A 26459-nucleotide genomic window follows, 5' to 3' on the forward strand; every position below is an offset into this window, starting at 1 on the left:
ACCAACTAGACCAAAAAATCTCATCCAGATAAAAAAAAAAAACCCAACCAGACCAAAAACCCCAGTCAGACATAAAAACCCCCAACCAGACAAAAGCCCCACAACCAGGCCAAAAAAATCTCTGACCAGGCAAAAAACTCCAACCAGACCAAAACCCCCACAACCAGACCAGAAAATCTCTGAGTGGACATAAAACCCCAACCAGACAAAAAAACCAAAAAACCAAAAAAACCAAAAAAAACCAAACCAGACAAAAAAACCCAACCAGACCAAAACCCCACAACCAAAACTGAATTCTTTTTGGGATGAAGGACAGCACGAGGTGATGGCAGCAGGGAGTTCATGCCCTGCTGGTTCCTGCTGAGGAGACCCAAACTCTTGGATTGCTGAGCAGGCAGGGCTGGGAATGGCACGGGAGGAACCCTAAAAATGGATGGAATTGGAGTTCCAGGAGGGAATTTCCCAGCCCTCAGCAGCCTTTCCTTGCTCACAGTGATTTCCTGTAGGGATTTGTGCTTTCCAGGCTTGGAGGGAGGAGTGTGGAGCTCCATGATGAGCTCTGGCTCTGAAATAGTCCCAAAACTCCTCCAAAATGCCCTGCTGGGAGCTGGGGAGGAACACAGGGACCTGCAGCCCCCTCTGGAATTGTTCTTGTTCCTTCTGCTGTGGAGAAACTTTGCTGCTGCTGCTGCTGCATCCTGGCTTTGCTGCTGATATATCCTGGCTTTGCTGCTGATATATCCTGGCTTTCTGCAGATATATCCTGGATTTCCTGCTGAAATATCCTGGCTTTCCTGCTAATATATCCTGGCTTTCTGCAGGTATATCCTGGATTTCCTGCTGAAATATCCTGGCTTTCCTGCTAATATATCCTGGCTTTGCTGCTGGTATATCCTGGCTTTTCTGCTCCTATTGGGAACACCTGGCATGACCCCGCTCCAGGCACCTGGCTGGGGGGGATTTCTGCCCTCCTGCATCCCTTGCACAATTCCTGGTCCCTTTTCCACGCCAGTCCTGGTGGACGCTGAGCACTGTCCTGCTCGTGGAGCTGGAGCTCCTCAGGAGGGTCAGGGATGCAGGATTTGGGGTGGGATGTGGAGGCTGCTCCCCCTCCTCCTGTGTCCTCCACCCCAAGTCCTCATCCAGCTCCAAATCCCAGTCCTCTGGAGAGGTTGTTGCTGTGATTTCACTGTACATAGGATTTTGTATCTTCTCTGACTATTGCTAATAAATGGTTGCAAAACTCTTCCCGTGCCTGTTGCTGCTCTGGTTGTGCAGGTGCTGCTTCACCCCTTGAGATGTCAACAAGGCCCTGGCATGGCCCAGAGGTTTAACGGAGCCCGAGTCACCTCTTCCCTGGTTATGAGTAAGGAGAGCATCCCACACACAGCAATAAAAGCACAAGGATCTGGAGCAGGTGTCATGGGTGAGGAACTGAGGGAAAAAAGGGCTCCTGGAATGAGGGATTTGCTCCCTTTCCCACAGGATTCAAAATTCAGTGAGTGGGGATAAGCTGTGAGAGCACTCCAGCTCCAAGGGAATCTTCTGCTGTGCTGGAGCTTTCCCAAGGGTAAATGGAGGGAAAAAAAATTCCTCCAGGGACAATTCACCACCACAGAGCAATAAAAGCACAAGGATCTGGAACAGGTGTCATGGGTGAGGAACAGCTGGGAACTGAGGGAGGAAACGTCTCCTGGAGTGAGGGATTTGCTCCCTTTCCCACTCCATTTATGCGGCCACAGGATTCAAAATTCAGTGAGTGGGAGAGAGCTCCAGCTCCAAGGGAATTTTCTGCTGTGCTGGAGCTTTCCCAAGGGTAAATGGAGGAAAAAAAAAATCCTCCAGGGACAATTCACCACCCAAAACGAGAGGTAAATTCCCATTTGGGAGAGGTAAACTGCAAACTGGACTGAGAGAGGCAAACTCCATCTCACTCCCTCAGCTCTGAAGGGATGGTTGTCCAGGACAGAACTCCCAGTGCAGCAGGGATTGGATCCTTCCCAAAAGCAGTCTGTGCTTTTGGGAAGGAGTCAAACCCAAAATGTGGGAAGTTTGGTTCCTGGGAAGTGATGCTGAACACCTAGGAGGGATTTCCCTGCATTTTCTGTAGAATTATTCAGGAATATTCCCACACAGATAATGAGGTGTCCAAATTCTGGACTGAATTTTTCTGGAACATTCCCACACAGATAATCAGGTGTCCAAATTCTGGACTGAATTATTCTGGAACATTCCCACACAGGTAATGAGATGTCCAAGAGCAGGTGGATGAGGCATCATCAGGGTTCCCTGGAATTACCACAGACGTGATGAAAGGCTGATGATTCCATCAAATTTCAGCTCTGGGCTTTTGGTTGTTCAGGCAAAAATTTGGATTAACCAGGCTGGAATGAAGAAAGGAAGGATGGAGGGATGCAGGATAAGGGGAAGATGGGTCAGGGTGTGGGGGATGCTGGAGGGAGGAAGGGATGGAGCTGCTTCCCATGCCTGTTGAAAACAAAAATTTGAGAGTCCTAAATCCAGCCAGAGAGAGTCAGAGGAGACTTCAAACCCCTGAATTCCATTGCTTGGAGGAGGGGGGAAATTGTATTTATTTTTGCACTTTTTTCTGTCTTTCTTCTGTGGCACAGGGAGGATGAGGAGGAGCTGGATGAGCCCAGAGGAGGCCGTGGAGATGCTCCAGGGCTGGAGCCCCTCTGGAGCCAGGCTGGGAGAGCTGGGGGTGCTCACCTGGGGACGAGAAGGGAAAGGAGACCCTGGAGCCCCTTCCAGGCCTAAGGGGGCTCCAGGAGAGCTAGAGAGGGACTGGGGACACAGTCACAGACATATTTTCTGAAAAAACCCTTTCACTAGTATCTTTTCTCATGAGAAGCTGGCAAGCTTCAGCTTCTCCATGTTTTGCCACTTTGGAATGTGATGTGGAGAATTGTTTAGCCAGCATGTGAATTGTCTTTACTTGACCAATGACAGCCAGCTGTGTGGAGGCTGTGAGCAGTCCAGGCAGGGAGGTTATGATTGCAATTAGAACTTCTGTTAATTTAATAAAACCTTTTAAAGCCATGGCCCCATTATCCATGCCAAAAGCCAAGTATATGGTGGCATTTCAATTTCAAGTGAAATTACAATCTATATTTTTTGTTTGTTCTTGAGCAGTCACAAGAATTTATTATTCCTTTCTTTGCTAGCCTTCTGATGAAATCCTTTCTCTTTCTTTAGTGTAGATTTAGTATAGCATTTTTAATATAATATATATAATAAAATAATAAATCAGACTTCTGAAACATGGAGTTCAGATTCTCATCTCTTCCCTTGTCGAGGTTGCCTGCAAATTCCACAGGATGGAGGGACAGGACACAGGGAATGGCTCCCAGCGCCAGAGGGCAGGGATGGATGGGAGATTGGGAATTGGGAATTGTTCCTTGGGAGGGTGGGAAGGGCTGGGATGGGTTTCCCAGAGCAGCTGTGGCTGCCCCTGGATCCCTGGCAGTGCCCATGGCCAGGTTGGACAGGGCTGGGAGCCACCTGGGACAGTGGGAGGTGTCCCTGCCATGGCAGGGGTGGGATGGGATGGGATTTATGGGATGGATGGGATGGATGAGATGGGTTGGGATGGGATGGGATTTACGGGATGGATTTCAAGGTCCGTTCCCACCCAAACCATTCCCATGAAAACACAGAAGGGCCGATGCAGGGAGCTGGAGCCCTTCACCTGCGTTTGTGAGCTGCAGGCGCCCTCTGCTCCTCACGCTGTGCTTGAAACCAGCAGCAAGTGAAACCCAGCCTGCTGTGCCAGCTTAACCGTGCAAAACGCCAATCGCTTGTTTTTAAAATGTTAAAAGTTTAATAGTAATAAAATGGTTATAAAAATAGTAATATCATTAGAGTAATAATAATTTGAACAATTGAGATTTAGGACAATATGAGACAATAGAAATAAAGAGTTACAGACAGTCCGGGTACCTTTTCTGGGCAAAAAGGACCCACGTTAACAGAGGATTAACCCTTAAAAGCAGCAGCCCGTTGCATATTCATACCCCTCATCCATGATGCATAAATTCCGTTGCATATTCATACACCTCATCCGTGATGCATAAATTCCATTCAAACACAGGATTGTGTCTGGGCAGTGTCAGCTTCTGCCTCTAAATCCTGACGACATCTTCGAGCCTGAGCAAGGCAGGAAGAAGTTCGTTTCTCCTGATAACGGAGCAATAAATTCTCTTTCTCTGAAAGATTTTAGTGTGCTGTGGCTGCTATCTCAGTGCGAGTACCTCATTCCTCTCTTAAAAAAAAATTATCTTACATAGCATAGTTTCTATTTTAACATTTTGTTGTAACCTGAAACTATATTTAACACACTACTTAAGAGAATTAATACAGCACACTTTTCTAACACAACATGTCTAATATTCAATTTAATATTTGCAAAAAGCCAATCATAAAATATGCATTTGTCACATTAACCCCAAACCTGCACCAGGGCCCTTAACCTGGACCTCCCCTCCTCTTAAACCCCCCTTTAACTGGGAGCTTTCATTTTCTTCTGTTTTAAAACTTCTCTCAGCTGCAGCCTGTGGGGTCCCGGCCACCCCCAGCTCAATCATGTCTTTAATTGTGATTTAAATAACTTGAATTTGTTATTGATGTGTATACGGTATATTATTATATTACTATATTATTATATTATTGTTTTATATTTTTAAATTCTATTTCTTGTTTTTATTTATAATAATATTTATTTCTTTTTAAATTTAGTTATTATTTAATATTTTCATCTTATTATTTTCTTATTTTTATTTTGTTTATTATTAAGTTTATTAATTTTTATTTTTCATTTATTATTTTTTATTTATTTATATTTTATTTATAATTATTTAATTTATTATTATATTACTGTATTATTATTTTATTACTGTATTATTATATTACTATATCACTATATTACTATATTAGTATATTACTATATTATACGGTATATTCTATTCTATTCTATTCTATTCTATTCTATCAATTATTATATATAGTATATCTATACAGTATTTATTTTATAACATCAGTTTATATTATTCAATTATGCTTTCAATAACGCTGCCATAAGTAGCATTTGCACGCTATTTATTTGAACAAAATTCATATGTTTTATCTGATAAAATATGATTTTTATATTGACTATTTAACATGTACGTGTCATTTAAACGCCAAACTCCGCCAAGGCCTGATACCGTCGCCATGGCAATGCAGGGTGAGGTTCACAGGGGACACAGGGTGGCTGTCACTGTCCCTCTGCAGCCTGGCAGGGACAGACAGGGCTCTGAAAAACAGAACTCACTGCTTAGAGTTTATAAAAGTTTAAAACTAAAAAAAAAAAAAAAAAAAAAAAAAAAAAAAAAAAAAAAAAAAATTAAAATTAATAAAAATAATAAATAATAAAAATAATTAAAATATAAATAATATAATATATATTATATAATATAGTATAATATAATATAGTATAATATAATATAGTATAGTATAATATAATATAATATAATATAAATGTTAAAATTAATAGAAATAAAAATAATTCAAATAAAATAAAATAAAATAAAATAAAATAAAATAAAATAAAATAATAAAAGTAAATAGCAATAACAATAACAATAACTAAGGACAAAATTTCCAGCGCTGGGGTGCTGCTGACCAAGAGCAAAGAACACCCTGGTGTACACAGCCAGCGTTATCTTTATAGGGTCACATTGCTGAGGTAAATGCATATTCATGTGTTTCATGCATTATTCAAACGTTCTTTTGAACTTTCTGATGTTTTGGGAACTCCTTTGTTTGACTTCTTCACACTCTGGTTTATCTGCATGACATCCTGGGTGCTGGGTCAATATATTTTATTCCTTTTATGTCTCCATCCTGCTGTTTCACATCCTCTGGTAAGGATTTAGTATTTTCTCCTTAATTTTAGCATGGTATTCTCTAATTGTCCTCCAGTGCTCTAGTTTGTGTCATGGTTATCTTATCACTTGGACAGGTTGGTCAGTGGATGATCTTACACTGGTTTAGTTACACAAAAGCCTTTTCCACAATGTGAGAAACGCCAATCACTTCTTTTTAAAATTTTAAAATAGTAATAAATTTTAATAGTAAAATAGTAACAAATTTTAATAGTAGTACAATGGTTATAAAAAATAGTAATACATTTAGAGTAATAATAATTTGGACTATTTGAATTAGGACAAAATGAGACAACAAAAACAAAGAGTTATGGATGTCTGGGTACCTTTTCTGGGCAAAATCAACCTGAAAAAGGACCCACGTTAACAGAGGATTAACCCTTAAATGCAACAGCCCGTTGCATATTCATACCCCTCATCCATGATGCATAAATTCCATCCAAACACAGGATTCTGTCTGGGCAGTGCCAGCTTCTGCCTCTGAATCCTGACAGCACCTTCGAGCCTGAGCAAGGTGGGAAGAAGTTCATTTCTCCTGATAATGGAGCAATAAATTCTCTTCCTCTGAAAGATTCAGGGGTCCTGTGGCTGCTATCTCGCTGCAGGTCCTTTCTTTAAAAAAAATATCTTGCATAGCACAGTTTCTATTTTAACATTTTGTTATAACCTAAAACAATATTTAACACACTGCTTAAGAGAATTAATACAGCATCACTTTCTAACACATATAATATTCGATTTAATATTTTCGAAAAGCCAATCATAAAATACGCATTTTTCACAACATCTCATGTTTTGCTAGGGCCTGTAACACAGCACATTCATCACACTATTATTTCCACAAGTGATACACAGACTTCATTACATTACTATGTCCATGAGCAATTCAAAGCACACTTCAGCTGATAGATTATATTACACTAACATGCAGCTAAAAATTGATACTATTTCTAAATAGTTACAATCACTAACAGCATGCATAGGCTAATATGTAAATGTGAAAGCCAATATTATCTGGTCGTTTTTCGCAGGGTTGTGAAAAATGCATATATTTTATGATTGGCTTTTTGCAAATATTAAATTGAATATTATACGTGTTGTGCTGGAAAGTGATGCTGTATTAATTCTCTTAAGTACTGTGTTAAACATAGTTTTAGGTTATAACATCTTGTTAAAATAGAAACTATGCTATGTAAGATACTTTTTTTCTAAAGAGAGCAAGATAGCAGCCACAGCACACTAAAATCTTTCAGAGAAAGAGAATTTATTGCTCCATTATCAGGAGAAACGAACTTCTTCCCACCTTGCTCAGGCTCGAAGGTGCTGTCAGGATTCAGAGGAAGAAGCTGACACTGCCCAGACACAATCCTGTGTTTGAATGGAATTTATGCATCATGGATGAGGTGTATGAGTATGCAACAGGCTGTTGCTTTTAAGGGTTAATTCTCTGCTAACGTGGGTCCTTTTTGGGCTTATTTTGTCCAGAAAAGGTACCCGGACTGTCTGTAACTCTTTGTCTCTATTGTCTCATATTGTCCCAATTCAAATTGTCCAAATTATTATTACTCTAAATGTATTACTATTTTTATAACCATTTTATTACTATTAAACTTTTACATTTTTAAAAACAAATGAGTGGCATTTTTCACAGGGTTCTTTACACAAAATGTCAAAAGTCTCTCCTTTTCCCCCCAAGGGGCTGTGGCTGCCCTGGTGGCGCTGTCCCATGTCCCCTGTCCCTGTCCCCTGCCCCTGTCCCTTGTCCTTGTCCCTGTCCCATCCCCTGTCCCCTGTCCCCTGTCCCCTGTCCCCTGTCCCCTGGCCCCTGGCCCCTGGCCCTGTCCCCATCTTTGTCCCCTGTCCCTGTCCTCTGTTCTTGTCCCCTGTCCCTGTCCCCATCCTTGTCCCTTGTCCCTTTCCCTTGTCCCTGTCCCTGTTCCCTGTCCCCATCCCCTGTCCTTGTCCCCTGCCCCCGTCCTTGTCCCTGTCCCTTGTCTCCATCCCCTGTCCCTGTCCCCATCCCCACCCCCATCCCCATCCCCTGTCCCCATCCCTGTCCCTGTCCCTGTGTCCCCATCCCTGTCCCTGTCCCTGTCCCCATCCCCATCCCCATCCCCTGTCCCCATCCCCTGTCCCCATCCCCATCCCCACCCCCTGTCCCTGTCCCTGTCCCTGTCCCTGTCCCTGTCCCTGTCCCCGTCCCTGTCCCTGTCCCTGTCCCTGTGTCCCCTGTCCCTGTCCCCATCCCCATCCCCATCCCCACCCCGTGTCCCTGTCCCTGTCCCTGTCCCTGTGTCCCCTGTCCCTGTCCCCATCCCCATCCCCATCCCCACCCCGTGTCCCTGTCCCTGTCCCTGTCCCTGTCCCCGTCCCTGTCCCTGTCCCTGTCCCTGTCCCTGTCCCTGTCCCCATCCCCATCCCCATCCCTGTCCCTGTCCCTGTCCCTGTCCCTGTGTCCCCTGTCCCCATCCCCACCCCCTGTCCCTGTCCCTGTCCCTGTCCCTGTGTCCCCTGTCCCTGTCCCCATCCCCTGTCCCTGTCCCCATCCCCACCCCCTGTCCCTGTCCCTGTCCCTGTGTCCCCTGTCCCTGTCCCCGTCCCTGTCCCTGTCCCTGTCCCTGTGTCCCCTGTCCCCATCCCCACCCCCTGTCCCTGTCCCTGTCCCTGTCCCTGTCCCCATCCCCTGTCCCTGTGTCCCCAGTCCCTGTCCCTGTCCCCGTCCCTGTCCCTGTCCCTGTCCCTGTGTCCCCTGTCCCTGTCCCAACTCCGGACATTTCTGCCCCGGAACGTTTCTGCCCCGGAACGTTTCTCTCCGGTTGCGGTTCCCGCCGGGCGCGGGGAGCGGTGCCAAGATGGCGGCGCCCATCAGCCGGGGCGGCCCCGAGCCCGGCGCGGCTCCGTACGGGAACTTCCCGAACTATTCCCGCTTCCACCCGCCCGAGGGCCGCATCAGCCTCCTGCCCCAAGGGCTCCTGCGCAGCCTCTTCCCCGCGGCCACCCGCCCGCTGCTCGGGCTCGATGTGGGCTGCAACTCCGGGGTGAGGGCGCCACACGCAGCCGGGTTTGGGGCGCCCCGGGGGGAACGGGGTGGGGACAGCAGCCCAGTTTGGGGTCTTGGGGACACTGGGACAGACTGGGAAATCGTGGCGTGGGGTCCTGGGGGACGCTGGTACAGACTGGTGTGGGGTACTGGGAGGCACTGGTGGGGGCACTGGGGCAGACTGGCAGTCCCCTGGTACTGGGGGCACTGGGATGGCACTGCTGGGGGGCACGAGTTGGCACTGGGACACACTGGGGGCACTGGGACACACTGGGGGGCACTGGGGGCACTGGGACACACTGGGGGCACTGGGACACACTGGGGAGGATTGGAGGCACTGGGACAGACTGGGGGGTACTGGGGGCACTGGGACACACTGGGGAGGCACGAGTTGGCACTGGGACACACTGGGGGTTGTACTGGGGGCACTGGGATGCACTGGGGAGGCACTGCTGGGGGACACAAATTGGCACTGGGACAGACTGGAGGGCACTGCTGGGGGCACGAGTTGGCACTGGGACGCACTGGGGGGCACAAGTTGGCACTGGGACAGACTGGGGGTTGTACTGGGGGCACTGGGACGCACTGGGGAGGCACTGCTGGGGGCACAAATTGGCACTGGGACAGACTGGAGGGCACTGGGACAGACTGGGGGGCACTGGGGGACAATCCAGTTGCCGTGCCAACCCCAAACCTGCACCAGGGCCTTCAACCTGAACCTCCCCTCCTCTTAACCCCCCCTTGAACTGGGAACTTGCATTTTTTTTTGGCTCTAAAACCTCTCTGAGCTGCAGCCTGTGGGGTCCTGGGCACCCCCAGTGTAACCATGGGAAAGGCTGGGATGAGGCACTGGTCTGGTCTGGGGCAGACTGGGAACACTGGTGGGGAATGAGGGAGGGCAATGGGCCAAACTGGGAATGCAGGGAAAGGCAGAGACTGGGGGAAATGGAGGAGCCCGGGGAGGCAGATGGGAATGGTGGGGAGGCACTGGTGGGGAGCACTGGGAGCACTGGGAGAGATGGGGAGCACTGGGAGGGATGGGGAGCACTGGTGGGGAGCACTGGGAGGCAGATGGGAATGGTGTGGGAGCACTTCTGGGAAGTGCTGGGGGCACTGGGAGAGGTGGGGAGCACTGGTGAGGTGTACTGGGAGGGATGGGGGCACTGGTGGGGAGTGCTTGGAGCACTGGTGGGGAGCACTGGGAGGCAGATGGGAATGGTGTGGGGGCACTGGTGAGGAGTACTGGGAGCACTGGGAGAGATGGGGGCACTGGTGAGGTGTACTGGGAGCACTGGGAGAGATGGGGGCACTGGTGAGGTGTACTGGGAGGGATGGGGGCACTGGTGGGGAGTGCTTGGAGCACTGGTGGGGAGTACTGGGAGGCAGATGGGAATGGTGTGGGGGCACTGGTGGGGAGTACTGGGAGCACTGGGAGGACTGGGAGCACTGGGACAGTCACTGGCAGGAGTGGGGCAGGCTGGGAAGAATCCTTGTCCTGGGTGTGTAATTCCCTCTGGGAATGGGGGCTCCTCCCCTGCCCAGCCCTTTCCATGAGGAATTTCCCCTAAAATCGAACCCAAACCTGCCCTGGGCTCTGCCTCCTCTCATTCTCTCCTGGGAGCAGCAGCTCCTGACCCCTCCTGCCCCACCTCCTGCTCAGGCTGGAGGGTGAGGAGGTCCCACATGAGAGCCCAGCTCCCCTCAGAGATCTCCAGCTCTGGCTGGTGCTGCAGCCCTTTCCCAGCTCCATTCCCAGCTCCGTTCCCAGCTCCACACACATTGCAGGCCTGCCCTGGGTCCGGGTGTGGCCTCAGCCAAGGTGAATTATTGATCCCACCCTGCTGGGACAGTGCTGCTGCTCCCGGGGCTGGGAATTCCCTGAGGCATTGCCAGGGGACAGTTCCAGATCCCATTCTGGGTGAGCAGGTCAGTGAGAGGCACCTGCCACCAGCAGAGGACATTCCTGGAGGCCTGCAGCTCCAGGAGCTCCATGGGATCTCCTTTAATTAAGGATTCATTAATTTTCCATCAGTATGCACTATGCAAAGAGGTTCCAGGCTGGGGACCTGGACGTTCCAGGGGCTTGGAGCCTCCTGCTCTGTGGAAGGTGTCCCATGGCAGGGCTGGAGGGGATGAGCTGGGTTCCTCAGCCCAGAGCATCCCAGGATTTTGGTTTTGGAGCAGGGCCCCACTGTGGGGGTGTCAGCACTGGGGGATCCCCTGTAATAATAACTGTGATAAGTTACACAGACTCCATGCACTCACAGAAGGTTAAAGATCCATTTCTTTATATATTCATTTCTTTATATGTACATTTAGCTACATATACATTTATATATATATTCATTTATTTATATATTCATTTATTTCTTTATTAAGAAACCCATTGCTTTTTCATACCCTGCTTCACTACAGGGGTACCTAACTGATCCTCTAATTAAAATACCGTCACCATTGGTTAATTAAGAAACCACCCTTTGGTAAACAAATCTCCGCAACACATTGCACATATTTACAACAGATAAGAATTGTTTCTTATTCTGTTCTCTCAGCTTCTCACACTTTTGTGCCTCTCTCTGTGGCCAGAGCTGATGCCCCGTGGGGGATCCACTCTTGATGCTCCCAGGGCTCCCAGGGCACATCTTGGTCAGATTTTCCTTTGGACACCCGTGAGAAGAAGCTCTGGGGAGCTCCCTGAACCCCTGTTTTCCTCCTGCAGGAGCTCACCTACAGCCTCTCCCATGCCTGGGCAGGTTGTGCCTCTCTCTGTGCTGCTGCCCCATGGGGGATTCACTCCAGGTCCTCAGGGCTCCCAGGACAGATCTCGGTCAGATTTTCCTTTGGACACCCGTGAGAAGAAGCTCTGGGGAGCTCCCTGAACCCCTGTTTTCCTCCTGCAGGAGCTCAGTGTGGCTCTGTACCAGCACCTGCTGGGGCTCCAGGACGGCAGTTCCAGCCCGGAGCCACCAGGAGCCGACAAGGAGCTGAAGCTGCTGTGCTGTGACATCGACCCCGAGCTGATCCGGAGGGCCCAGCAGAGCAGCCCCTTCCCTGCCTCCATCTCCTTTGCCAGCCTGGACATCATGGACCCGGGGGCCAGGGAGCCCTTCCTGAGCTCCTTCCTGCAGCGCTTCGGCCGCTCCTCCTTCGACATCGGCTTCTGCATGTCCGTGACCATGTGGATCCACCTGAACCACGGCGACCGGGGCCTGCTGGACTTCCTGGCCCTGCTGGCCTCGCTGTGCACCTTCCTGCTGGTGGAGCCCCAGCCCTGGAGGTGCTACCGGGCGGCCGCGCGCCGGCTGCGCAGGCTGGGCCGCCGCGACTTCGAGCACTTCCGGTCGCTGCGGATCAACGGGGACATGGCCGAGAGCGTCACCCGCATCCTGACCCAGGAGTGCGCCATGGAGCTCGTCCGCTCCTTCGGCAGCACCTCGTGGGACAGGAGCCTGCTGCTCTTCAGGTCCACGGCTGCCCGTGCCCAGGGCTCTGACTGAGCGGGGCAGGGCTGGGAAATCCCAAATTGTCGGTTTCTCGGCTGTTTGGGTGACCTGGAAAGGCCCGGGGTGGCCTTGGACAGCCCGGCGCTCCAAAGGACGAGGAGAGACTTCAGATCTTTTCTCGGTCTCGGTGTTTATTAATTGTTTATCTAAAAGATTTTCTTTTGGCCCGACAGAGGTCTGCACAGCAGCCAGCCATGAGCACACTGAGAGTCCCCGGGGCGGTCACTTATCTTTATACTCGAAGTTACGTGTACAATATTTATCATTTTTCCCCAATACCTTCTACCCTTATTAACCGGTGCACTTCTAGTAAAGACCAATCCCAAAGTGCCAACATCACCACAGAAGATGGAGGCCAAGAAGAAGAAGAAGAAGAACAGGACACGCCCCAATTCCTCCATCTTACTTCTTTAGACCCCCCTGTACAGAAATCCTAAACCCTGTGTCTTACACTCTAATTAACTTATCCCTTCACCATTCACCCAGTGAAATCCTCCCATCCTCATACAGGTGTTGTCTCCCATGTAGGATCAAAGTCCAGCCACCAGACACTTCTGGCAACATTCCAGGACTCCCGAGCCCCCCAAGGGTGATCTCGGTCACTCTGCACATCAGTCCTGAGGTGCTGAGATCCCACACCAAATCCCTGCTGGGACTGCACCTTGGCTTCCTGTGGGAATCTGGGCCAAGGAATGTCTGGGAGTGAATTTTTGGGATGGTTGGTTAAGAAAGCGCCATTTGATAAACAGATCTCCACAACACATTCCACATGGAGCAGCCTGGGAGAGTGGAAGGTGTCCCTGGGGATGGGATGGGATGGATTTTAAGGTCCCTTCCCATCCAAACCGTTCCATATGTTCACAACAGCAGGTGCAGCGAGTGGAGATAAGAGTTGTTTCTCATTCTTATCTTCTCACAGCCTTCCCCAGAGCCGTGCCTGGCAAGGTTGTGCCTCTCTGTGTGGCCACAGAGCTGCTGCCACATGGGGGATCCACTCCAGGTGCTCAGGGAGCACCAATTTTGTGGGGTGGGAGGTTGTTCAAGGAAGTGTTCCTGGAATCCAAGTTCCTACATATGCTTTCCACTTGTATCAAGAATATTCCCTGGGATTCCAGTCCCTCAGAGGCATGCCCTGGATCCAGGTGTGGCCTCACCTGGCCCAGCCAAGGTGAATTATTGATCCCACCTGAAACCCACCCTGCCAGACAGTGCTGCTGTTCCTGGAATGCCAGGGAACAGGCCCTAGGGAATGTAGAATGTCCTGACTGGAGCAGCCTCACAAGGATCCTCCAGTCCAGCTCCTGGCCCTGCACATGACATCGCAAAAAAATCCCAAAATCCCGATGCCCAAGTTATCCAGACATTGCCAGACCTCCAGAATCATGGAATATCCAGAGCAGAAGGGGACCTGTGAGGATCTCAGAGTCATGGAACATCCAGAGTTGGAAGGGACCCGCCTGGATCATCAACTCCAACTCCTGGCCCTGCACAGGACATGCCAAAAAAATCCCACTAATCCCAAAATCCCGATGCCCAAGTTGTCCAGACATGGCCAGACCTCCAGAATCATGGAATATCCAGAGCTGAAGGGGACTTGTGAGGATCTCAGAGTCATGGAACATCCAGAGTTGGAATGGACCCACCTGGATCATCAACTCCAACTCCTGGCCCCACACAGGACATCCCAGAATCCCACCCAGTGCCTGAGAGTGTTGTCCAAGCACTCCCTGACCTCCAGAATTATGGAATAATCAGAGTTGAAAGGGGCCCACAAGGATCACAGAGTCATGGAGTACCCTGAGTTGGAAGGGACCAACCCAAAAATCGCCCTGATCCCAAAATCCCAGCACTCTGAGCTCTGCTTTCCTGGGGCTGTCATCATTCCCTGGGGACCTGTTCCCCTCTGGACGAGGAACATTTCCCAAAATGCACCCAAAGCTCCCCCAGGGCTGGGCTGAGGCACCTGCAGGACCATCCCCAATCCCCTCCCTGGCCCCAGCAGCCCTGGCTGAACTCTCCAGGACAGGGGCTCATCCCTAACAGTGAGTGCTCTTGGGAATGATATCCTGGAATAAAAATCACTGAATTTTATCCCAAAATCTGTGTTGGCCTTTTCAATCCCGTTTTTATTCCCATCCCTTTCAGCACCTGAGCTGGTAATTCTGTTGTACTTCCACTTTTCCTTGCTGCAGTGGGAGCGAGGGAAGGCCGGGGGTGTCCTGAGCCTTGTTCCAGGTGAGCTCCATTCCCGAGGGAAGGAGGTGGCACCTCCAGGAGGTGGTGCTCGAGTGTCACTGCTGCTGCCCAGGTGAGCAGGGGAACACCTGCGTGGATTTGGCCTTGTCCTTACTGGGAATTCCTTGGTTCCTCTGTGGGGAGAGGGAAGGGAAGGGAAGGGAAGGGAAGGGAAGGGAAGGGAAGGGAAGGGAAGGGAAGGGAAGGGAAGGGAAGGGAAGGGAAGGGAAGGGAAGGGAAGGGAAGGGAAGGGAAGGGAAGGGAAAAGGAAAGGGAAGGGAAAAGGAAAGGGAAAAGGAAAGGGAAAAGGAAAAGGAAAGGGAAAAGGAAAGGGAAAAGGAAAGGGAAAAGGAAATCTTGGAGCCCCTTCTGGTGCCTAAAGGGGCTCCAGGAGAGCTGGAGATGAATTGGGGACAAGGGGTGGAGGAATAGGACACAGGGAATGGCTTCTCACTGCCAGAGGGCAGGGATGGATGGGAGATCGTGAAGGAATTGGCTGTGAGGGTGGGGAGGCCCTGGGATGGGCTTCCCAGAGCAGCTGGGGCTGCCCCTGGATCCCTGGCAGTGCCCAAGGCCAGGCTGGACAGGGCTTGGAGCGGCCTGGGACAGTGCAAGGTGTCCCTGGGATGGGGTGGGATGGGATGGGATGGGATGGGATGGGATGGGATGGGATGGGATGGGATGGGATGGGATTCATGGGATGGATTTTAAGGTCCCTTCCCACCCAAACCATTCCATGATCCTGGGTGTTTCAGGATGCTGAGCAGGGTTGCAGGAAAACTTTGAGGCCCTTCCCATAAATGCAACTTCCCCAGGGATCCTGCATCTTCTCCAGTACGTGAATCCCTTTGGGAACTGAGCAGCTCCCTGGCATCCCAGGAGCTCTGGGGAAGCTCTGCTGACTCCAGGCTGTCACTCACACCCTGTTTTCCTCCCTTCGCTCCTGCTCAGCTGCTCTTTCCCAGCTGGGGGCACTGGAGGATCGTGCATCCCACACCCTTCCCCCCTGGAATGTTTCCCTTCCCTTGTGTCAATATTTGGTGCTGTTTTTCTTTCACCTTTGAAACGTTTCTGAACTAAGCCCAGCTCTGTCCCTGCTCTTAAAGGGGGAAGAATTTCTGCCTTTCTTTTTCCTTTGGGGATTTTCATGCTTCCCTGTGAAAAATTCTAGGAAGAGTTGCTAGGAAGGTGCCTCCCAAATTGTCCCTGCACCTAGCTGGAAGGATCTTCTCCTTCAGAGAGACCCTGGTTCATGTTCCTTATTTCCTTATTTCCTTATTTCCTGGGAATCCGCCCAGGATGTGCCTGGGGAATCCTCCTGGGCTGCTCTTTGAGGGAGCAGTGTGGGTTGGAGTGGATAATTTCTATTTCATTTTTATGGTGTTGCTAATTTCTATTTTATTTTTATGGACTTGATACTTCCTCTTTTTCCAGCTTTTCCATGCTGTCCATGCCTGGTGTGTCTGTAACTGCACAGTGGTTCCTTATCTCTCATTCCTGGACTTTGGAATTGCTGATAAGGCTCAGGAGTGGCCCAGCTCCAGAATTTGCTCTGCTTGGCTTTGGCACAGCCAAATCCTTTGGGTTTTGCCACAAATACAGCTCAGAATGGTCAAAACGAGTCCCTGCGCTCAGCCTGGAGAAAAGGAGATTTAGGGGGGACCCTCTCCCTCTCCCCAGTTCCCTGACAGCAGAGCCAGGGGGGATTTGGGATCTGCTACCAGGGAACAAGGGAAAAACAGCCTCAAGTTGTACCAGGGGAAGTTTGGGTTGGATATTGAGAAAATTCCTTCCTGGAAAGGGTTGTAAAACAGCGGAAGGGGCTGCCCAGGGCAGTGGGGAGTCCCCATCCCTGGGAATGCCCAAGAAAAGTGGGGATGTGGCACTTGGGGACATGGTCAGGGATGACCAAGGTGGTGCTGTGCTGATGGTTGGACTCGGTCATCTCTGAGGGCTTTTCCAGCTGGATCTGTGATCCCAGGATACTGCAGAGCTCAGCATGGAGCCAGTCCCTCAGCAAAGAGGAGGAAAGATCACTTTGATTCTCCTTTCAGCCCCTGCTGTCCAGGGAGGTGTTGGGACTGGAGATCCCAGCTGCAGCAAGGAGCTGGAGAATTCTGTGTCTAACACTCTGCATTTCCCATATCCCCAAAATGTGTTCCCAGTTTTCCTGAGGGTGGGACAGAGGGAAGTTCCAGCTGGGGTTTAAACCCACACCTGCTCCTTGGACAGCAGCAAAGCTCTGTGCTGGCTCCTCATGGAGAAGGAATGGTCATGGGGAGATGGAGGTCCTGGACTCGGGGAAGGGTTTGGCTGGGAAGGGACTCCTGATATTGCCACCCCACCCCTGGCATGGGACACCTCCCCCTGTCCCAGGCTGCTCCCAGCCCCATCCAGCCTGGCCTGGGCACTTCAGGGATCCAGGGGCAGCCCCAGCTGCTCTGGGGAACCTGACTCGGTTCCCTTGGGCCTCCAGGACACCTGGAGCAGGGCAGGAGAGGGCTGTCCCTGGTCCCAGGATGGGCCTGCCAGGGCTGGCTGCTGCTGCTGAGGGAGCAGGAGCTCCCCTGGGAGTGCAGAGCTGCCCTGGAGCATCTGCCTGTGCTTGGGAATTGCTCCCGAGTTTCGAGTTTTGGGATGGTTCCCAAGATTTGGGATTGTTCTTGAGCTTTGGGATTATTTCCAAGCTTTGGGATATTTCCTGAGCTCTGAGCTTTGGGATTGTTCCTGAGCTTTGGGATATTTCCTGAGCTCTGAGCTTTGGGATTGTTCCTGGGCTTTGGAATGGTTCCTGAGCTCTGAGCTTTGGGATGGTTCCTGGGCTTTGGGATTGTTCCTGGGCTTTGGGATTGTTCCCAAGCTCTGGGCTTTGGAATGGTTCCTGAGCTCTGAGCTTTGGGATTGCTCCTGATCTTTGGGATTGTTCCTGAGCTTTGGAATGGTTCCTGAGCTTTGGGATGGTTCCTGAGCTTTGGGATGGTTCCTGAGCTTTGGGATGGTTCCTGAGCTTTGGGATTGTTCCCAAGCTCTGAGCTTTGGGATGGTTCCTGAGCTTTGGAATGGTTCCTAAGCTTTGGGCTTGTTCCCAAACCTTGGGATTTTTCCCAAGTTTTGAGATTGTCCCTGAGCTTTGCGATTGTTCCCAAGATTTGGGATTGCTCCCGAGTTTTGGGATTGTTCCCAAGCTTTGGGATTGTTCCCGAGCTCCAAGCTTTGGGATTGTTCCTGAGCTCTGAGCTCTGGGATTGTTCCCAAGCTTTGGGATTTTTCCTAAACTGTGGGATTGTTCCCAGCCTCCAGCCCAGCTTGCCTCTGTTTTTCCATCCCCAGAATGGGTTTGATTCCCTGATGGGGAATCCTGGCTGTGTGATTGCACAGCGCTTTTGAGAGGGAGAACCTGAGGAGCTGATCTGGAGCCTGGGCTCAGAGCTGTGCCCAGTTCCCAATAATCCCTGCAGGGATTAATTAGTGCCCTGCCAAGTGCTGGGGCTCATTAAGACTCCCCCTCCCCTTCCTTGCATGGAGGAATTGAGGCAGGGGAGCTGAAGCATCAAAATTCAGATGTTGGAGCTCCCACTTTCCAGGTGGTTCTGCAGCTGCTTCCAGCCCTTGGGGGAAGTGGAATTGGGTTGGAGTCAATGAGATCCTTTTTTATTTTTATTTTGGATTTCTCTTTACTGTCACTCCTGTGGCACTCGATGTCACTTCCTCTAAGGGACACTTTGCTGTCTCCCAGTTTCCTGTGCTGAGTGAGCACAAATGACACAATCCCTGGGAAAAGTGGAACTCTGGGCCCAGGCAGGAACTGGAGAGTGGCCAGAGGGAACAACCTGAGAGCACCAAATGTCCTGGAGCTGCTCCCTTCCCCATGCAGAACCTCCTGACACAGCTGGAGAGGGGGTCCCAGCCCCGGGGGGATGTCACATCTGTGTGGGTGTGGCACCTGGGGACAGGCCAGGGGTGGCCTTGGCTGTGCTGGGGCATGGGTGGACTCCATGGTCTCAGAGGGCTTTTCCAACCCAAGCCATTCCATGATTCTGTGTCATTGTGCCATTTCCATGGCTGCTTTTCCTGAGCCCTTGGAGCAGAAGGAATTCTTCAGACTCCTCAGCTCAGCTGGGATTCCTTTCCATTCCCAGCCCTGGCCCTGGAAGGGATGAGTCCCCCCAGCAGCTCATCCAGGATTTCATTCTCTGCTTCCCCAATTTACCACATTTAGAAGTTTCCGTGACTTCCCCCTTCCTAGAACTGGGCTGGACTTCAGCAAATGGAGTTGCATTTCCTCAAAGGGACTCTCTAAACCAGAGCTGGATCATGTCCATAAAAGGCTTTCTCAGTTTGTTCAGCTGTGTTTGGCTTTGGTGCTGAGGCATGGACAGCTCCCACCCCTGGCAACTCCTGGCTGGGAAAATGGAGGATAATTCTGTCAGTGTTAAATCATGGCTGCTCCATCCTGGGAGGTGTTCAGGGCCAAGCTGGACAGGGCTTGGAGCGCCTTGGGATTGTGGAAGGTGTCCCTGGGGACATTAAAGCCCACCCTGGGACTGGGGACATGGCAAAAAATGGATTATTTCAATTTCCAGTTTAATCCAAGCAGCCCAGGAGTGCAGGGACCCACCTCAGGAGCTGGGAGTTGGCAGCAGGGCCCGGGAACTTGTCCCTGCAGGTCCCAGGGCAGAGCTTTGGGCTCCCTTGGCTCAGCTCAGGGCAGGTTCCTTCTTGCTCCTCCTGTCACTTTGGAATTACAGCCGAAAAGGGAGAGGTGGCAGCCTGTGGGCACCTGGGAATCTGATTGTGGGGAGCTGGCAAAAGAGCAGCCCCAGCCCAAACACACTCTGCGAGTTTGGCTCTTCCCTCCCAGTGTCGCCAGTTCTGGGGCAAAGGTTGGACTGGGGAGGTGAACTGGGAGGGCAGCAGAGCCCTGGTGGGAAAACCAAGCACAGATCCAAGGGTGAGGCTGGGGTCCCAGCACAGAGCCAAGGGTGAGGCTGGGGTCCCAGCACAGAGCCAAGGGTGAGGCTGGGGTCCCACCACAGAGCCAAGGGTGAGGCTGGGGTCCCAGCGTAGAGCCAAGGGTGAGGCTGGGGTCCAACCACAGAGCCAAGGGTGAGGCTGGGGTCCAACCACAGATCCAAGAGTGAGGCTGGGGTCCAACCACAGAGCCAAGGGTGAGGCTGGGGTCCAACCACAGATCCAAGAGTGAGGCTGGGGTCCAACCACAGAGCCAAGGGTGAGGCTGGGGTCCCAGCACAGATCCAAGGGTGAGGCTGGGGTCCCAGCACAGAGCCATGGGTGAGGCTGGGGTCCAACCACAGAGCCAAGGGTGAGGCTGGGGTCCCAGCACAGAGCCAAGGGTGAGGCTGGGGTCCCAGCACAGAGCCATGGGTGAGGCTGGGGTCCAACCACAGAGCCAAGGGTGAGGCTGGGGTCCAACCACAGATCCAAGGGTGAGGCTGGGGTCCCAGCACAGAGCCAAGGGTGAGGCTGGGGTCCCAGCACAGAGCCAAGGGTGAGGCTGGGGTCCCAGCACAGATCCAAGAGTCAGGCTGGGGTCACTCTGGGCATCACCCAGAGCAGCTGTGGCTGCCCCATGGGGCAGTGGGAGGTGTCCCTGCCATGGCAGGGCTGGCATGGGATGGATTTTAAGTTCCCTTCCCACCTGAACCATTCCAGGATTCCCTGATGTGCTGCAGGCAGGTCCTGCTCCGTTGGGTTACAAACAGGGAGAGTTTGGCTGTTCCCTTCCTTGGGCTGTCAGCGCTGGAAGTGCCTTGGCCATGGGCCCTCAGGTTTAAATTCCAGCTGGGAAGGGTTCCTTGGAGTCCCCAAGGCTTTATCCCTGATGGTTCTGGTGGAGAAGCTTCTCATTGAGCTCCTTCATCCCTCTCTGGGATTTCATTTCAACACCTCAGGTTTCCCATTTTATTCACTTATGGAACAAACTGAGGCAGGTTTGTTTTCCCCCTTGCACAGAAGACCCTGGATCATTATGGGCATAATCTTTGCCACCATTTCTTATGGCTCAATTTCCTTGGAATGAGTCGATGTGGAGCACCCTTGTTCCTGTGGAGCTGGGCCCACTGGAAGGGGCTGGAGTTGTGATGCAGGGTGGGGATCTGATTTCAGGGAATATAAAATGCTCTCAGACCTTATCTCTTCTGACCTGACAATCCCAGTTCAATCAAGATCATAAAAGGCTCCTTATCAGCCCCCTGGAATTCCATCCTGATGTTTAACGTCCTGATGGTTAATCGTCCTTGGATCCTCCCCGAGCCAGTTTTATTGGGAGTGAGGAAGTTCTGAGGCCAGAGATGCCTAAACTCGTGTGGGGACCCTGCTGTGGAGCAGGGGAGCTCAGGAGGGATCTGATCCACGTTTCCATGGCAGGACGCACATGGGATCATTGATCAAACCCCCATCATGTTGGTCAGGGATCAGAGCCAGCCCTGTGAGGTGGCACCAGCATCCCAGAATGACCCATTCTGCTGGATGGTTGGGTTGGAACTGCTGGGAAAGACAGGGGAACTGATGCTGAGGGGGTGCCTCATGCTGAGGGGGTGTCTCTGATGCTGAGGGGTCTCTCTGATGCTGAGGGGTCTCTCTGATGCTGAGGGGGTCTCTGATGCTGAGGGGTCTCTGATGCTGAGAGGGTGTCTCTGATGCTGAGGGGTCTCTCTGATGCTGAGGGGTGTCTCTGATGCTGAGGGTGTCTCTGATGCTGAGGGGGTGTCTCTGATGCTCAGGGGCTCCCTCTGATGCTGAGGGGTGTCTCTGATGCCGAGGGGGTGTCTCTGATGTTGAGGGGTCTCTCTGATGCTGAGGGGTCTCTGATGCTGAGGGGTCTCTGATGCTGATGGGGTCTCTCTGTACCTGAGGGGTCTCTGATGCTGAGGGAGTCTCTGATGCTCAGGGGCTCCCTCTGATGCTGAGGGGTCTCTCTGATGCTCAGGGGGTGTCTCTGATGCTCAGGGGCTCCCTCTGATGCTGAGGGGGTCCCTCTGTGTCCCTCGGTGTCCCTGCTCTGCCCCAGGGCCTGTCCCAGCCTCTGGAAGCTGCTGAGGTGCAGCTTTGTTCCCGCAGGAATCTGGCAGAGTCGTGCTGGAACAGGCCCTGCTGCCAGGCTGACACATCAAAGCAGCTCCTGGGCTCCTGCACGGATCAAACAGAGGGAACAGGGAGGGAACAGGGAGGCTCCCAAACCTGCCAGCCCTGCAATGGCTCAGCTCTGTCTCTGCATCTCCATTAACTCTGCAAACGTCCCTGCTGGACACCCCTGCTCCAGGCGCTCCAAGCGTGGATTCAAAGGCTGGAGCCCCTCTGGAGCCAGGCTGGGAGAGCTGGGCGTGCTCAGCTGGGGAGGAGAAAGGAAAGGAGACCCTGCTGGAGCCCCTAACAGGGCCTGAAGGGGCTCCAGGAGAGCTGGAGAGGAGCTGGGGACAAGGGATGGAGTGCCAGGACAAGGGGCAATTCCTTCCTGTGAGGGTGGGGAGGGCTGGGATGGATTTCCTAGGGCAGCTGTGGCTGCCCTTGCATCCTGGCAGTGCCCAAGGCCAGGCTGGACAGGCCTTGGAGCAACCTGTCTTTTTATACTAAAAACTACGTGCGCTTTATTTACAATTATTTTCCAATACCTATCACCCATGTTAGACAGCGTGTTCCTACCCTAAACCATTCCAAAATGCCAGCATCACCCAGAAGATGGAGGCTGGCAAGAAGGAGAAGGAAGGACAAGGCACACCCAAATTCCTCCATTTTGGGACCCCAAGCCCCCACTCTAAAAACCCCTGGGAAAGTGGAAGGTGTTCCTGCCATGGCAAGGGTGGCACTGGATGGGTTTTAATGTCCCTTTTAATGTCCCTTCCCACCCAAACCATTCCATGGATCTGTGTGAGATGGTGCTGGGAAAAGCTCAGTGAAGGGATCCTTGCTGGCATTTTGGGCAGAATTCCCATTCCCTGTGTGAGGAAAACACGCAGGAGGGTGATGAAGGTTTTATGAGAAAAACTCCTCTAATCCAGCCAGTCCTGGTGTCCCTCAGAGCAGGTGACACAGCCTGAGCCATGGAATTGTTCAGGTTGGAAAAGCCCTCAGAGATAAAGTTCCTACCTAGCACCAGCAAGGTCACCACTGACCGTGCCACATCCACACATTTCTGGGACACTTTCTGGGATGGGGACTCTGCCCCTGCCCTGGGGCAGCCTTTTAGGGCTGGACAACCCTTCTGTGAAGGATTTTTCCCCAAATCTCTAATAAATGTGTGCAAATATGGAATATCTCCTCCAAAGGCCCCGGGAGCTGCTCTGGCTCCGTGTCCACCTGGAGAAGATCCACCTGGAGAAGATCCATCCCCCTGGGCAGGAACATCCTCTGTAGGTGTCTCCCAGGATGGCCAGTGCATGGACACAGGGGAACGTGGAAGTTGTGGAGGCTCCTCGGGAATGTGTGGTGGCTTCTCTCCAGGGCTCGTGGATCTCCTGGGGATGATCTGAGGGAGTGGCTGCTGTTTTGTCTGGCTGGACGTTCCCAGCGTGACCAGCGCCAGCTCCTGGGGGATAACTGGGGCAGATCCCAGGACCTGCAGCCCATTCCTCAGGTGGGGCTTTGCCTCCACCCCTGCCCCACCGCTGACACAGGTGGGGCTTGGTCCTTTCCTCAGAATTCCCACAGGATGAACCCCTGGGAGCTGCCTTTGCTTTGCCCCAGTCCCATTGTGGATCCCAGCTGTTGGCGGCCTTGTCCTTGGATCCAGCAACCACAGGGACTTGGAAGGCTCCATTTCCACTCAGTCTCATCCCACCTGGTTGGGCTTCTCCCAGGACAGCTTGTTCAGGGCCCAGGGCAGGTGGGAAAGGTGTCCAGGTGTCCATGGAAAAGCCAGGAGAGAGCACAGGAACGTGCAGGGAAGGTCTGAATGGAAAAGGTGATTAGGGAGAGGGAACAGGGATCCCACGGGATTTGTGAGCCTGGGAGCTGCTTGGTAAAGCAGAGGGGACAGAAAGGAGAGTGACTGGATGAGAATTGGGAATCAAATCAGACATTCCTGGCGTATCTCCTGAGCTCTGAGTGTGGATGAGGATTAGGAATCAGGTATTCCTGCAGTGCCTGCTGGGCCTTGTGTTCAGGAGCTCCATTCTCCTGAAGACCGAGGCTGGACATGGGAATCTCATCTGAGCTTGGCTAAGCCTGGATGAGGTTGGGAATGGAACCAGGAATTCTTGGGGTTCCTGCTGGGCGTGCCCTGCTGAGCTCCTTCTCCTGAGGGGCCTGCTGTGGGTGCTGGGGCTGGGATCTCTCCTGGCCTGGGTAACTCTCAGGGGTCTCTGTGGTCAGGATGACCCCAAGATGTGTCAGAGTCTCTTTCCCAGCCTGGCAACCGAGGAAGGAGTCAGGATTCCTCAGCTGTGGTTTTCAGGGTTGTTTATTTTCTCTTATCTATCACATTCTTTCTCTCCTGCTGAGGTCCCTTCAGCAGGTCACTTTGGGGAACACTGACTGCCCGCAGGGAAGTGTTGTCTTTTTATACTAAAAACTACGTGCACTTTATTTACAGTTATTTTCCAATACCCATCACCTATGTTAGACAGCGTGTTCCTACCCTAAACAAATCCAAAAGTGCCAGCATCACCCAGAAGATGCAGGCTGGGAAGGAGAAAGAAGGACAGGACACGCCCAAATCCCTTCATCTTGGCCTCTGAACCCCCATTCTAAAACCCTCAAAATTCTACATTTTCACTCTGTGACAAGCTAACTATCATTCTACTTAAACTTTCGTGGCTTGTAAATCCTCATATAAGGTTGGTCATTTTTTCCATGGATCAAAATCAAAGGCTTGGAGCCCCTTCCAGGGCCTGAAGGGGCGCCAGGAGAGCTGGAGAGGGACTGGAGACAATGGCCTGGAGTGCCAGGATGAGGGAGAATTCCTGGTTGTGAGGGTGGGGAGGGGCTGGAATGGATTTCCCAGAGCAGCTGTGGCTGCCCCTGCATCCCTGGCAGTGCCCAAGGCCAGGCTGGACAGGGCTTGAAGCAACCTGTATTTTATACTAAAAACTACGTGAACTTTATTTACCGTTATTTTCCAATACCTGTCACCTATGTTAGACAGTCTGTCTCTACCCTAACCCAATCCAAAAGTGCCACCATCCCCCAGAAGATGGAGGCTGGGAAGAAAGAGAAAGAAGGACAAGGCACGCCCACATTCCTCCATCTTGGCACCCCGAGCCCCCATTCTAAAAACCCCTGGGACAGTGGGAGGTGTCCCTGCCATGGCAGGGGTGGCACTTGATGAGTTTTAATGTCCCTTTAATGTCCCTTGCCACCCAAACCATTCCGTGGATCTGTGTGAGATGGTGCTGGGCTTGGAGCACCTGGGACAGTGCAAGGTGTCCCTGCCATGGCAGGGGTGGCACTTAATGGGCTTTAACGTCCCTTCCCACCCAAGACAGGGGTCTTGGGCTCTGTGCCAGGGTCTCTGAGCCCCCTGGCAGGGGCTGGAGCCAAGGGGATGTCCTGGGTTCCCAGACCTGACCCGGGGGATCCCAAAGGAGCCTGGGCAAGGCTGGGCTGGCTCAGCTTTCCCAGGAGGCTCTGCCATGTCGCAGGCCGGGCACTGTGCCTGGGGGTGAGGCAGAGCTGCTCCCTGTTCTGTCCTGCTGGGCGTTTCTGGCTGCTGCTGTCACCAGCACATTCCCCGTGCCCCGTGCCAGCCCAGCAGGTCCCAGCCAGTCCCTCCTGGGGATGTGGCTCCGTTTTTCCAGGCCCAGCTCCAGCTGCTTTGTGGGAAGTGCTGACTCGGGCGTTGTGCAGAGCTGACTCACACAGGGCAGGCTCGGCCAGGAAAGGCTTTGTAAGGAGTTGGAGGAGCTGGGCTCCGTGGTGGAGCTGGGCTGGTTCCCCTTCGGGCTCCAGAGGAAGAGTTGTAAGGATTTTTAAGGATTTAGAGAGGTGGAAAGTGAAGGAATGTTTTAGTGAGAGTGGAAATGCCCATAAAGCCTCTGATCAGGTGGGGGCTGTGGACACAGGAGCAGAGGATGGGACAGGGCCCCTGGAGGTTCCAGAGAGCCCTGGAAGCTTCCAGGCCCCTCCCAATCCAAATCCTTCTGGATTCCATGATTCTCCCCCTGTTCCCTGTGAAATACCCCCAGGAGGGCCCCAGTTGGTTGATGCAAAACTTGGTTCCTTTGGACTCTGATTTTGGGTGCAGGGTGGGCCTGAATCCACTGATCCCTGAGGGAACCCCTCGTGCAGGAGCATCCCAAGGGTGTCAAGGCAAGGGTGTCAAGGCCTGAATCCACTGATCCCTGAGGGAACATCTTGTGCAGGAGCATCCCAAGGCTCTGCAAGGCCTGAATCCCCTGATCCCTGAGGGAACATCTTGTGCAGGAGCATCCCAAGGCTCTGCAAGGCCTGAATCCCCTGATCCCTGAGGGAACATCTTGTGCAGGAGCATCCCAAGGCTCTGCAAGGCCTGAATCCCCTGATCCCTGAGGGAACACATCGTGCAGGAGCATCCCAAGGGTCTGCAAGGCCTGAATCCCCTGATCCCTGAGGGAACACATTGTGCAGGAGCATCCAAAGGGTGTCAAGGCCTGAATCCACTGATCCCTGAGGGAACATCTTGTGCAGGAGCATCCCAAGGCTCTGCAAGGCCTGAATCCACTGATCCCTGAGGGAACATCTTGTGCAGGAGCATCCCAAGGCTCTGCAAGGCCTGAATCCACTGATCCCTGAGGGAACATCTTG

At 52.1% G+C, this 26459-nt stretch overlaps 1 protein-coding gene across 1 annotated transcript; it reads left to right on the forward strand.

The window, feature by feature from the left end:
- The first annotated feature begins 8785 nt into the window (after positions 1-8785).
- Positions 8786-12761, forward strand: BCDIN3D (BCDIN3 domain containing RNA methyltransferase). Its single transcript, XM_058042062.1, has 2 exons — positions 8786-8980; positions 11883-12761. The coding sequence occupies exons 1-2, from the start codon at positions 8795-8797 to the stop codon at positions 12477-12479; spliced, it is 783 nt and encodes a 260-aa protein (XP_057898045.1). The 5' UTR covers positions 8786-8794; the 3' UTR covers positions 12480-12761.
- The last annotated feature ends 13698 nt before the right edge of the window (positions 12762-26459 follow it).

This window comes from Melospiza georgiana, chromosome 29 (genome assembly GCF_028018845.1).
Source record: "Melospiza georgiana isolate bMelGeo1 chromosome 29, bMelGeo1.pri, whole genome shotgun sequence".
Classification (NCBI taxonomy): Eukaryota; Metazoa; Chordata; class Aves; order Passeriformes; family Passerellidae; genus Melospiza; species Melospiza georgiana.